Source organism: Dasypus novemcinctus, chromosome X, assembly GCF_030445035.2.
Source record: "Dasypus novemcinctus isolate mDasNov1 chromosome X, mDasNov1.1.hap2, whole genome shotgun sequence".
Classification (NCBI taxonomy): Eukaryota; Metazoa; Chordata; class Mammalia; order Cingulata; family Dasypodidae; genus Dasypus; species Dasypus novemcinctus.
In genome coordinates, this window is record NC_080704.1 from 50,909,250 (window position 1) to 50,922,348 (window position 13,099).

At 37.7% G+C, this 13,099-nt stretch overlaps 1 protein-coding gene across 2 annotated transcripts in view; it reads right to left on the bottom strand.

The window, feature by feature from the left end:
• Positions 1 to 1,334: 1,334 nt before the first annotated feature.
• Positions 1,335 to 13,099, bottom strand: part of NDP (norrin cystine knot growth factor NDP) — a 32,605-nt gene continuing 20,840 nt past the window's right edge. Inside the window, exon 3 of one of the 2 annotated variants that reach the window (XM_071213330.1) lies at positions 1,335 to 9,556. In XM_071213330.1, coding sequence (XP_071069431.1) covers positions 9,329 to 9,556 — 228 coding nt within the window. In that variant the 3' untranslated portion in view covers positions 1,335 to 9,328. The remainder of the gene's footprint in view (positions 9,557 to 13,099) is intronic. The other variant, XM_071213331.1, reaches the window with a different exon arrangement.

The following is a 13,099-nucleotide window of genomic DNA, read 5'->3' on the forward strand; positions in this document are numbered from 1 at the left end:
AATAATAATAATAATAAAAAATTTTTTAATAAAAAAATAAAATAATCTAATAGGCGTTGTCACTAGTATAAATGTAATTTTAAGGCAGAATACACAAGCCAAAATTAAGCTGTATAATAACAACTAACTCTGATTTATTTCTTCCAGCTTAATACTGTAACCATAAAGAAAAAACTTTATTACAGAATAATATAACAAGAAATCAAAAAGAAATATGGGTAAGAATCACATTCAATATAGCCAACTGTATTTGGCAATTTACAGCTTGTTCAAAATATGAATGTATAGTGGGAATATTAGTTAATATTTATGAGTGTCTACTCAGAGCCATGCATGTTTCTAGGTCTCTGCATATCATGTATTAACTTATTTAATCCTCAGAAGAGTTCCCATCTTACAGATGGGAAATCTGAGGTACAGAGAGGCTGAATAACTTGCTCAAAATTACATGGCTGATCAACAACAGAGCAGGGGTGTGAACTCAGGCAGTATGGTCCCAGAGTTAATGTTCTTTACATATGACAATGTGTGTGGTGAACACAATTAATTGATAGGTAAATGTACATAAACAGTCAGAGAAATCCATAGAACATTGATTTCAACAATAACAGTAAAGAATCCTTTTGATCTTCTCCATGGAAAACTATCAGGCAAGAAGAACCAAGAAAATAGCGCTGGTCAATGTGGGAAGAACTGTTTGGGAAGTCAAGAGACAAAGGATCAAAATCTCTATATAATGAAAGAGTTAGACCAAATGCCCTCCACATTCCTTTCAGACCAGTGATTCTGTTAGTTACTTAGTTCCACAAATAGGATTTAGAATGTCAGCTATTATAGGGAGATTCCTCTTAAAATTTATTTCCATAGCACATATGCATACACAGATGATTTTTATGTATTTTGTGATGATGATGGCAATATTGGTTTTGATGGTAATTTTAAAGATAATGAAGAAAAACTATGGGATACACAAAAATGCCTGAGTGATTAGGAAACAAAACATGCCTTTATATTATCTATAAAGTAGTATTAATATTTACTTCCAAAGACTGTTGGGAGGATTGAACAAGATAAAGCAAAGAAGATACTGAGCAAAATATCTGCCACATTGAAAGTTATAAATCAAGGTTAACAATGATGATGATGATAATGACAAGAATGACAATAACATGCCACAAAAATCAAACTGCTTCTAAAGAGTCACAGCCAACTCTCAACAATTTTCAAATAAAACATTCAAGTTAACATTTGTGTATAATACTAGGACATTGAAGCTATTCAAAATATCACAACTAAATGTGGTAGGGTTTTTTTCTTTTAATAGGAAAAAGGTATTTTTATATATTCAAATTTAATGAAACTGATAATGAGTATTGTACAAAACATTATGAATAATTTCTTAGTTTGGTTTACTAGTTCAAGATCATCAGAATTCAGAGTTTTCAAATAACTCTGCTAATGAGCAAACTTGTACTCTTCAAACACTAATTTTTAGATGTCACCTCATGAATCTGTAAATATATCTTGTTCACTTGAAAATAAATTAGCATTGTGGTAACATTAAAGCATGCATTGTATGGGTATTTTACTTGTTAGTGCTAGAATAGGCACAGACAATACCTTCATTGCTTATTTATGATTACAGTTAAGTTTACAAGTTAGTGTATACAGAAGCAAAATCTATATCTGTGCTTCTCATTTCTGACTGCACATTAGAATTGTTTGCAAAGATTTTTTTTTACAGTACCAATGCCCAACTCCCAACTTATGGGTTTTGATTCGTTTTGTCTAGTATGAGACCCGGGAATGTATAGGCAGTGCTAAGGACTTTTGATCCACACAATATATATACATGTAACTTTAATAAATTACTAACTGCCATGATTAAATTTTTGGTTTAAATTCTAGCTTTCATATGCCTACATTGATGTGTTCCTTCAGGTTGACTGAATTCTCTTACTTTTTTCTACTCCTTATTTCTGTACACCTTGACATTATTTGATTTATCCTTGGTGAGATCTACATCTTAGGCATAAAGACAAACTAGAACAATGGAATCAGATACAGTTCTCAGTAGTAAGGTGATGAGCCACATTATCAAGAATATGCTTAGATCTGTAAAATATTAGAATATCATCCAAATAAGACACAATATACAGTTTAAAATGAGAATAAATGTACAGATTAGTCAAGATTCATAGGTCTCAGTTTGAGAAAAACAGAAACAAGTCTAGCTTATAAATATATATGCAAAATATATATGCAAAAATTATAGGTAACCAATATAAAATTGAATCCAACTAATATACCAAATACAAGCTATGGACTATAGATAGCAGTAATATTATAATGATATTCTTTCATCATTTATAACAAATGTGTCACAACAATGTAAGATGTAGGTGGTGGGGTGATGAATGGGAATCCTGTATAGTATGTAGGATTGTTTTTGTCAACTCACAAATTCTCAAAACAAAAGAAAATTTCAGAGATTCAAATAGCGGGGCTCCTGTGGACACTAGAGATATCCAGAAACTATAAGCAGGGCAGACAGCTTAGGAAATCAACAACCTGTCAGTGGGCCTTATTTTGGAATTTATGCTTCCCAGTGTAACAGAGTTAGAATCATTTGTAGGTTCTCTACACATGGCTCTTCTGCTCTTTTTATTTGAACCTATAATTAGCACTATACTTGGTAAATATATGTCCCAGAGATTTAAATATTTGGTCTGTCCATGTGCCAGTTGAGCCCTGAATTTCAGTAGAGTTGTAGCACTTACTCTCCAGTTCATTGGACTCACCCAGGACAGCTAACATGGAGATGATGACAGACAATACCCATCTGAAGGAACTGCAAGCAAGACAGTTCCATCCATCTGCCCTCATGGGATCTAAGGCCCCTTTCAATTAGGAACAGAGTGGGTACACCATCCCCAAATCCTTAAGATTGGGGAATGAACAATAGACTAAAGTAGATTTATTATTATTCTACTATAGACTTATTCTAGCAATGGAAGAACTCTTATCATTGGTGTAAAGGCAGTGGCAACCAGAGGTTCTGAGGGATGGGAAAGGGAAGAATAGGTGTAATATGGGGGTGTTTTGGGGACACTGGGTTTGTCCTGCACGATATTGCAGTGAAGGATACAGGTCATTGTATATTTTGTCATAACTTACAAAGTTGTATGGGAAAAAGTGTACACTATAATGTAAACTGTAGTCCATGGTTAGTAGCAATGCTTCAATATGGGTTCACCAATTGTAACAAATGTACCACACTAATGAAGGATGTTGTTAATGTGGGAAAGTGTAGAAGAGAGAGGGAGAGGGGCATGTGGAAATCCCTTATAATTTTAATGTAACATTTATGTAAATCTAAATCTTCTTTAAAGATAAAAAAATTAATTATAAAAAAGAGCAGGGATACTAGACAATCTTAAGAATGTTAAAAAGGTTTTAATAAAATTCACCTATTCTCAATAAGTTACCATGCTTAATAAAGGATTGATTTCAGAAATCAAGAGCAAACATCATATTTAATGGTGAACCATTATAAGCATTAGAAGTAAAATCAAGAAATATTTAAATTGCTCAGACTGCTATTATTTGACCATAATAATCTTGTCAATATAAGATAGGATTTAAAATGCATAAGCAAGGCTTTATTTTTCTATACATTTTGGAATGTATATTCTTCAAAATTCACATTAGATTAATATTTTATAAAGGCCTATTGGGTTCAGGCCCTGTATACTTTGGCCAACAAGCTCCTCACATTTTGTGATTGAGAATGGACAGATACCAACACAAAATGATTTGATCGTCCTTTTCTTCTGTCCACATCCTTTAGTAAAAAGAAATTGTCTGGGGAGAGCAAAGGAAACACAGACTTCAGGTCAGAAAATGAACCTTCTGTTTCTTTATCTGTGAAACTTTTGTAATTAACTTACCTCATGAGGATATTTTGAAAACCAAATAAGATAGCATCTGTGAAAGTATTGTTCAAAATGAATATTATTATTAAAAATCATATCCCCTTATTTTAAAATGGAAGCCTTAAGCAAGCACACAGATTATCTGCTTTGTGGATTATCTCCTTATGTCCTCATTGCATTTATTATAGTCATCTCTCACCCTTTCTAGCCTAGGCACATAATAAAGGCAAGGCTAAGACTTTTAAATTTTGATATCTCCAGCATTTAACATGGTATCTGATGCACAGTAGGTGATCATACATACTTATTAAACTATGCATTTAGAAGAAGCAGAAACATAGATTTGAACCCTTAAATACTATGGACCACAATATGAAACTAGACCACTTAGATAAAAAAAAAAGTATGCACTCCTTTCCTTTTCCAGGCCAACAAAATACATAAAAGTCACTGTTGCAGGCTCAATTGTCAAGAGTCAAACACTGAGATGGAATTTGTCATACAGGATATTTTTTAGGGATCAGGACCTGTGGAAGGGGAGGTGAAGGAGTGCAATTGGACAAAAAGAGGAGGGCTGTGGTTCAGGAATGACAAATCTCAGTCAACCCAGTGAAGAGCTCTGGAGTGAGTATTGCCCCTTGGAGTTGTTCTTCATTGGGCCAGAATGACTAGGCCTTTATCTCCCTGCACTGATGGAGTTGGAGATCACTCACTGGATATAAGCATGTCTTCACTCTCCCAGAAGAGCATAGCCTTGGGCAAGAAGGCTTTCTGTCATGCAGGTAGTCCCTGAAAGGGTTGACAGCTCAGGCAACAAATCTTTCTTTGAAGGAGGTTCTGGTAGGTGTATCTCCATGTTCACCAAAGACACTGTATTAGCCAAAAGGGGTGCTGATGCAAAGTACCAGAAATCTGTTGACTTTTATAAAGGGTATTTATGTGGGGTAAAAGCTTACAGTTACAAGGTCCTAAAGAGTCCAACTCAAGGTTACTTCCTTACCAAACTCTGTTGTCATGTGTTGACACAAGATGGTGGGCGACATCTGCGAGGATTCAGCCTTTCTCTTAAGGCTCCGTGGTCCAGCTTCTTCTGATCCCAGTTGTAGGCTGGCATAGGGCTCATCTCTCTTCCTCTGGGGCTCATTTCTTTCTGGGCTCAGTTGCTCTATTCTCTTCACAAGGTCAACTGTAGACTATCAGGCTCATCTCTCTTTCTGGGGCCACAGGATTCTCTGTGTATATTCTCTGTTTTATCAGCCAACCAAGGGGGCTGGGACTCAACCTCAATGCTGAGTTGCACTCTAATGACATGGTTGAATCAAAGCCCTAATCTTAACATAATTTAATCAGACACCTCAGCTGAATCTAATACAGTCAAAGGGTTATCATATCAGAGGATCAGACCAGTTTACAAACATAATCTATATCTCTTTTTGGAATTCATAAATATTATCAAACTGCCACAGTCACCAAGTTTAAAATGTTCTGTCTACCACCTGTGAAGCCAGCATTAATATTTGAGACCACAGAGTGAATTTACTCAATGAGAAATTTAAAATTACATTCACAATCAAATAAAAGAAAATGTCTTTTCTCTCATAAATTTGTGGCACAATATACCAAAACACTTACTTAATACAGTGAAGACGTACAGGAAAATAAAGGGCTCTAGCATCAGTTTGTTGGCATGTGATGTTGGTTCCTTATAAAATGCTGTTCTTCAGCAAGTAGTTCCTGGGTGGTGTCTATTTCTGCACTGGAGGGTTCCAGGCATTACCAAGCAAAGCATTTCCCTTGGGTTATAATGATGCAGTTATGGGCAGAACCTATTTCTCAGACCCAAACCTCTCTGATATTCTAGCTCCCAAAGGGAAAGGGCATGTCTGTCCAGCAAGATGTGTCTGGGTCATGGGTCATGGAGAAGGCAGCTTCAAGAGGATATAGCTTCCCTTTCTGATCCAAGTCTTCCCAACCCCTTCGTCCCCTTGCATTTGGTATTCCATGCTGGTCTGATCTTTTGATCAAGTATGTATATTTCGAGGGGGCCAGAAGAAGTATCTGAAAGTAAATCCATACCATAATTGCTCATCATAATGTGTATGCAACCTGCTTTTGCAAACACATTATAATGTGTTGCATGGATTAACAAGTGTTTGAGTTTAGAAGAAAATCACCCACTATTTCCTCAGAACCAAGAAGAGTTGATTTGTCATTTGAGCCAAGCTTCTGGGGAAATTCAGGAGTTTACATGAATATGACTAAAAGCTGAGATCTCAAGAAAATCAATGTTAATGCTCAAAGCCCTCTATCTTCCACTGCAGTATTAACTCATTATTATCAAATGCATATAAGCAATGATGGTAAGGACAACAGGCTTACCTTCCCCTATTATGGCTTATATTAATAATATAAACTTCTAAGATATAAGCTACTAAGAACATAATATATTTTAATTTCCCTGTTTTCATCCATAGAAAATGTGGAAGATTAGTGAACATTCCTTAGGAATTCCAGGAGTAGTGTTTTTAATTGGTCAATGTTTTCATTCGGTTCTATCTCAATCCTTAGGGGTAGACATTAAAATAAGGCAAAATATGTTTGGTTTTTAAAAGATATAATAAAAATTCCATAGTAACTTAATATCCAATAATGTCTGAATTCTCTTAGTTCCCAGGGCTATTTTTAGGTCTTCAGGGAAAATATAAATGTCTGCCCTCTTTTCTCAGCCTTGGTATGCCCCATTAAACTTTACCCTGTCTCGCCACAGTTTTTTCCAGCTCATTCACCACATACAGTGTCCAAGATCTTAAAAGGAGTGAGGACCCTTTCACTGGTACTGGGGAAGGGAAGGGAAGCAATCCAGGGCTGGGATACAGCAAGCTTGGGCTCTAGTACAAAATCCCAGACTAGCCATGTCTTTGGGAAAGTTCCTGGGTTTCCTGCTTTTCCTGCAGGCCTCCATTTTCTCATGATTTAAGGAGAGAAGAAGATGGATAATTTCTAATGTCGTCTCCCAATGCCACTGTTCTGTGATTCTCTAATGTTGCAAGCCATATTATTTTCATTTCTTTTGAACAATAGCTTTGACAATAGATCATGTAATGGCGATTGAAGGGACTATTATCTATGGCTTCTAGAAAAGTTGTAATTTATGAGTCATATAACATCCCCCAAAGCCCCTAACTAGTAGTAAGGAAATAAAGGTGGGCTTGGGGGCTTATGTTATAGACGCTCAAAGAGAATTGAGTTTTCAAAGCCAGGAAGAGAGATTTTAAGACTAGAAGTATTATTTTTTACTTTCTGATTAGCAACATGAAAGAACAGACATAAATGTGACCAACAATTTGCACTTTTATTATCAGTTATGAATTATAACCATTTAACTTTCAGTATTAAATTTAATCTCTTTCTTTAAGACAAAATTTCTCTTCATGTAATAGTACCAAATACTATCTCTATTTGCCTTCTGAATGGGGAGAATCTCCAATTTAGTGGGCTGGTTGGCTCTGTCATCATGAAGGTTAAGGTCAAGGTCATGATTTAATAGCATTGATTTCATTATGTTCCAAAATCAGAAATACAAATTTAACCCTGCTGGCTCTCTCAAAAATGTGTGAAAACCATGCCAAAGAGTGTGTAAAATCATCAATTCTACAGAAAAAGTAATTCACAGGTTTGCTGTTCTAACAGTGGGGAGTACCATCATCTTGCATCAGGCAGTGCAGCATGGTGTCAAGGTTGCCCTGGAAATTGAGCTGCTGATCTGGGTTAGGGTTAATATGCCTGAAATGGACCTAGTACTATGCTAGCATTATGAATATATTTCCTCCTTGTAATTCCTGTAGCATCATTGACTCTGAAGCACTGGACAGTTGATGGCACAGAAACCATTGTGAACTATTTATCCTTCTGTTTGTTCTTCAGACTTCACTTATGGGTAATTATTCTCTTCTGAGAAAAGTGAAGAGATTGAAAAGTAGGTGAACTTTCTATTTTATTCCATAACTTCTATAGAAACCAGAATGTATCTGATTTCATGTCCATTCAATAGGGTAAATTCTGAAACTAAATGCCAAATTTCATAAGACTCTACCACTCCAAATTCTACCACCTCCCAGTACATTGATTTGAAAAATGCCCCTCAGTATGTTTTTGAGAACCTTATCTCCCCTCTTTTTTACACACCTCCATGCCAAAAGGGATGCTCAAGCACTAGCTACATATATTCTATAGTCCACTTTATGGTTGAGGAGGAAAAAAATGCACAATCAAAATACAGAAGATATTCTCTTTTTATTGCAAATTATAGGAATAACTCAAAATTTGAGCCACAAGGACCAAAAAATATTTGGACCAAATGTTCAGAAGATGAGCCAGGCTACCATTTTGGAAACAAGCTTCCCATGGACAAGTAGATATTAGAGAATGATGCCCATGACATGGCTAAAGCTATAGCACACCCACAAATAGAGTTGTATTTGGTTGTCTAATTTGCATGCATGACTCTAGTGTATTCTTCATGACATTAGTACATATATGCTCTTTTCAAAGTCAGTGTGGAATCCATATTTTATGCAGGTCTTTAAAAGTCTGCTCCCTTACAACACTTTACCATAATTTATCTGAGAGAACCTGTAAGTGACATTCTTTATGCCAACCTTACTCCCCCAAAGTCATGTCTGAACAGTAATCATAGCTGTCAAGAATTCCAGCAGCACATAAGAGAATCTGTTTGTTAGTTACTTGTCAGTTAGCTGGCTGTGAGTACACCTGTCCTAAACATATCCACATGCTTGGTGTCTGGAATCTGAAATTGGTAACCTTTAGCAGCAATTGTAACTTTAGACCAAATGACAAGATCAAGATTGAAAGAGAGACAGAAAGAGAGAGAGAGAGAGAGAGAGAGAGAGAGAGAGAGAGAGAGAGAGAGAGAGAGAGAGAGAGAGAGAGAGAGAGAGAGAGAGAGAGAGAGAGAGATTTATACCCAGAACTATTTGTGCTTTCCTGCTTTCCAGAATGAATTCTTCCCTAATAAGCATCCAGCATTGACAGCCTGACCCACTCTTGTGCAGGTGCCCATTTTTTCTCATTAATGCGGAATCATTGGAAACCCAAACAGCATTCAGAGCCAAGACAGGGAAAAGCTTAAATCTGAAAAGGAACTAAAAGAAATTGTACCAGGGAAAGGTGATGGGAACCAAAATCAAGTTCCCAGAGTATCTCTCTCTGTCAACAAGCATGTAGAATCTTTATTGCTAGAATATGCAAAAATTCCTGTGGGAATCGCTTCATCTTTCTTGCTTTAACTCTCTTCTTGCCAGTCCCTCCCTGGCTGGTTGAAATGCTTTGGCTAGCGGAAGTTGTCCCTTCCAGAAGCTACTCAGCAACAGACCTCAGGAGCTGCACTCCTCGCAGTGACAAGAGAGGATGTACCGGTAGGTGGCGGTGAGTCGCATGCCCCCTGAGCAGCGCAGCCGCAAAGCCTTCAGCTTGGAGGTCTGGGGCCGGCAGCAATAACACGAGGAGCGGAAGGGCTGCTTGAGGACAGTGCTGAAGGACACCAAGGGCTCAGAGCGTGACGCTTGGCTGCAGTGCCCTTCGCACCTGGCCAGGAGCACCATCTGGGGAAAGAAGAGGAGGTAGTTACCCCTCAGGTCTCATGGTATCCTTTGAAAGGCACTAACACTCCAAATAACTGCCTTGCCACTTCCTGCTGGATTAGAGTGGGAGCTCTCAACCATAGTTGCACATTGGAATCACCCAGGGAACAAACAAAACAATCAACATCTAGGCCCCTGCTCACTCCAAATGAATCAAAATTCTTGGGCTTAGGGCTCAAATATCCATATTTTTCAAGTTCCTCAGGTGATTCCGAAATGTACTGAGGATTTAGAATCATTGAATGAGCTGCATCACCATGATGTACAAGTAAAAATCAAAGAACAAAATAAGTTTTTACTGGAGGACAGAGGCCTATTTACTGTCCAAAGCCAATTCCAACAGGGTCAAAACACAGAAAGTCTTTCCAAATTGAAATCAAGGAGTAAATAAAGGAGAACTTATGCAGAAAATTAATTTATTGTGTGTGCAGAATAACTAAATAAAAAGACATGCTTTCTGAGTGTTTTGAGCACTACAACTTGGGGCAAAAGACTGAAGTAGAGACAAGATATGTTTTGGGCCCAAGAACCACCCTTCTGGGCTTATGCACTAAGGGAGTCTGAGATTTGTGCAACTGTATCTTCAGAGACATTTAGGGAAAATGTTAAGATGTACTTATTCTGACCATCTCCGTTCCCAAATGGAGATTGGAATGATAATAACCCTAAAGCTGTAAAAATAGAGGCTGTGTATTCTTTAGAGTGGTTCTTAACCTGTCCTTGGGAAACAGACTCCTTTAAGAATCTGGTGGAAACTACTGAACTTATCCCCAGAAAAATGTATGTAAACTTGCAAGCTATAATTCACATACAGTTTAATGGGTAGAACAGAGACTCATTTATGTATCCCACAAACATTTATTCTATCAGGAATTGCTACCCTGGGAGAGGAAGTCATGGGTGGGATAGAGTGGGGCAACTTGATTCATTATATTATATAATCTATATATTGGGGTAGGGAGGAGTGGAAATTATTGTTTCATGTTCATGTGGGAAGATCCACCTTGGTGCATTTCATATTGAGTGCTGGAGAATAAGTTGCTGTATAATTCTAAGATGAAAAATCAAACTATACACATAAAAGATTAAAAAATACATCTGTATGTATGAAACCTTTGGACAGTTACCTTATATTTTAGAAATTAGCAGTCATTATTAAAGACTCACCAGCTATTATCTCTGACATCATTCTATAGGACATAATTAAACACCCAAGGATTAAAAGAAGGAAATGACCTGCCCTTCTTTCTAAAAGGGGGAAAGATGACTTGTGGTAATTATAGATCGTTAACATCATTATTTGAGAAGATGCTGGGATACATCCAACCATCACTTAGCAACCGCCAAAGGAATATGTGCTACTAGGAAACAACCAGCCTGGCTCTGTGAAGAGTATGCTAGATTAGACCAACTGATTTATTTCTCTGAAAAAATTACAAAGGTAGAGAGAAAATGACAGATGTAGCTAATTAGAGCTTTTTATTCTCTCCCACTTGCTCTTCACATTGATAGGCAAAACAAACATGACCTGAAGCAGATTTTGAGAGATTATATCATAGGTCAGTAGTATGGGCCGTTTCCTGGTTCCCACCCCCATCCCTCTAAAGACAGAGAGAGTCTAAGGTCTTCTCCAGTCCCTTCTCCCACTCCTTCCATTGATACCTCACATTTAAGCATTTTTAAGCATGCTGATCTCTAATCTGGAATAATCTATTTGGGTGGATTAAGCAGTTACTTAAAGAGTCACCCCAAAAACGGAATCAGTCTTGGGTGGCTTTAACAGACCTGTGACAAGAGACTTAATTCAGATGAGGTGGTGCATCATACCCAAATGATACACATACTTAAATGACCAGGCAGTTAGGACTGTCTATAAATTGACCAAGTCAGCAATATAGGGCCCTTTGTAGAAGAGCTGACCTGGTAGTAATTTCATTAAAAGTTTTCAGGATCTCAAGCTCCACCTCCAGCCCACTCTGAAGAACAGGAACGCCAGCAATGAAATCTGGTCCCTCTTCCTTAGGAGCTATATTTTCTGGGCAAGGAGAACACAGAGATACGCAGCATAAATACCTTGAGTGGCTGCCCCTAGCTTTCAGAATAAAATCCAAAGTCCTGAACAGAAACGAAGACCCTCCATGACCTGGGGTCTCTCATATCTTTCTAATCTTACTTACAACAGTTTCCATTACCCACTCCGTGCTCCAATTATGTCCAACTACTTATGAGTCCATGGAACTGCCTGGAATTTTCCAGCCTCTTGCCTTTCCTCGTGTCTTTCCTCTATCAGGAATATTCTTTTCACCTGGCTCTGCTTAAGGTAACCCCATCTGTCCTCTGTGGCCAAATTCAAATGCCCCTCTTTGAAGAAGAGACTATGAAACAATTCTTGAATTCTTAATGTTCTCAGCACACACATGCAAATTCCCTCTCTGGGAGATTCCCTGCTTATAGACTGCATGTCAAAGCTGGAAATTACATAAAAATCTATCTTTTGTGTGTATGTGTTGGAAGGGTAAGCAGGGAGTTTGGAAGATAAGGTCCATAAGTGGGTATGTGTTAAGGAATGGAAAGGACAAATATCTGCTTTCTGGGGTCACTCAATATTCCTCATTTTAGCCTGTCCTGCATCACCTGTGTTTCAGCATTTAATGACCCACTTCTGACTTCTTCCAGACCAGAGCTTCTCTAACCATAATGTGCTTGTGAATTGGCTGGGAATCTTGTTAGATTCTGATTGAGTAGGTCTGAGATGGATTTCGAGATTCTGGATAGTTTACAAGATCCTAGGTGATGTCAGTACTGCTGGACTGAGGTCCACACTGAGTAGCAAGGCTCTGGGCCCATTAAAGTTGAAAGGCACTAGATCAGGGCTTCTTAACAAGGGGGCTATGAGCTGGAATTGAAATTAAAAAAAAAAACATTATTCTTGTGGGGATGTGTTGGTGTGGGTGTGATATATTTATTAAATAATACACAGTGTAGTGTGGACTGAGAAAGGGTCCATGGTTTTCACCTGACTGGCAAAGGGTCCATGGAACAAAAAAGGTTAAGAACCCCTGCTCTAGATGGATCACCAGATAGTGATCATTTAGTTAATAATAACAGTGCAGCTAGCATCTATTGTGTGCTTACCACATGGATTATCTCATTTAATCGTCATAACAATCCTATGAAAAAGGCACTATTGTTATGTGTATTATTATTACAGAGAAGGAACTAAGGCTTAAGTAGCTTGCCCAAACTAACCTATGTGTAAAAGCCAGAGCTGGAACCAACCCCAAGCCTTTCTGAAACCAAACACATGACCCAAACCACTATAGTGCCCTTCCTCCTGATATTAAAATGTTTTTCTGAAGCATGGGCCAACTCACATCCTTCTCTAATCAACATTGACCTGACTCTAACCAAATCATAAGCTAGAGATGTAAAAGATGGACCTTTTCTTTTTTTATGGGCTTCTTGAGACATATCATCACTACCTCCAAGGTTATGCAGAGCAAA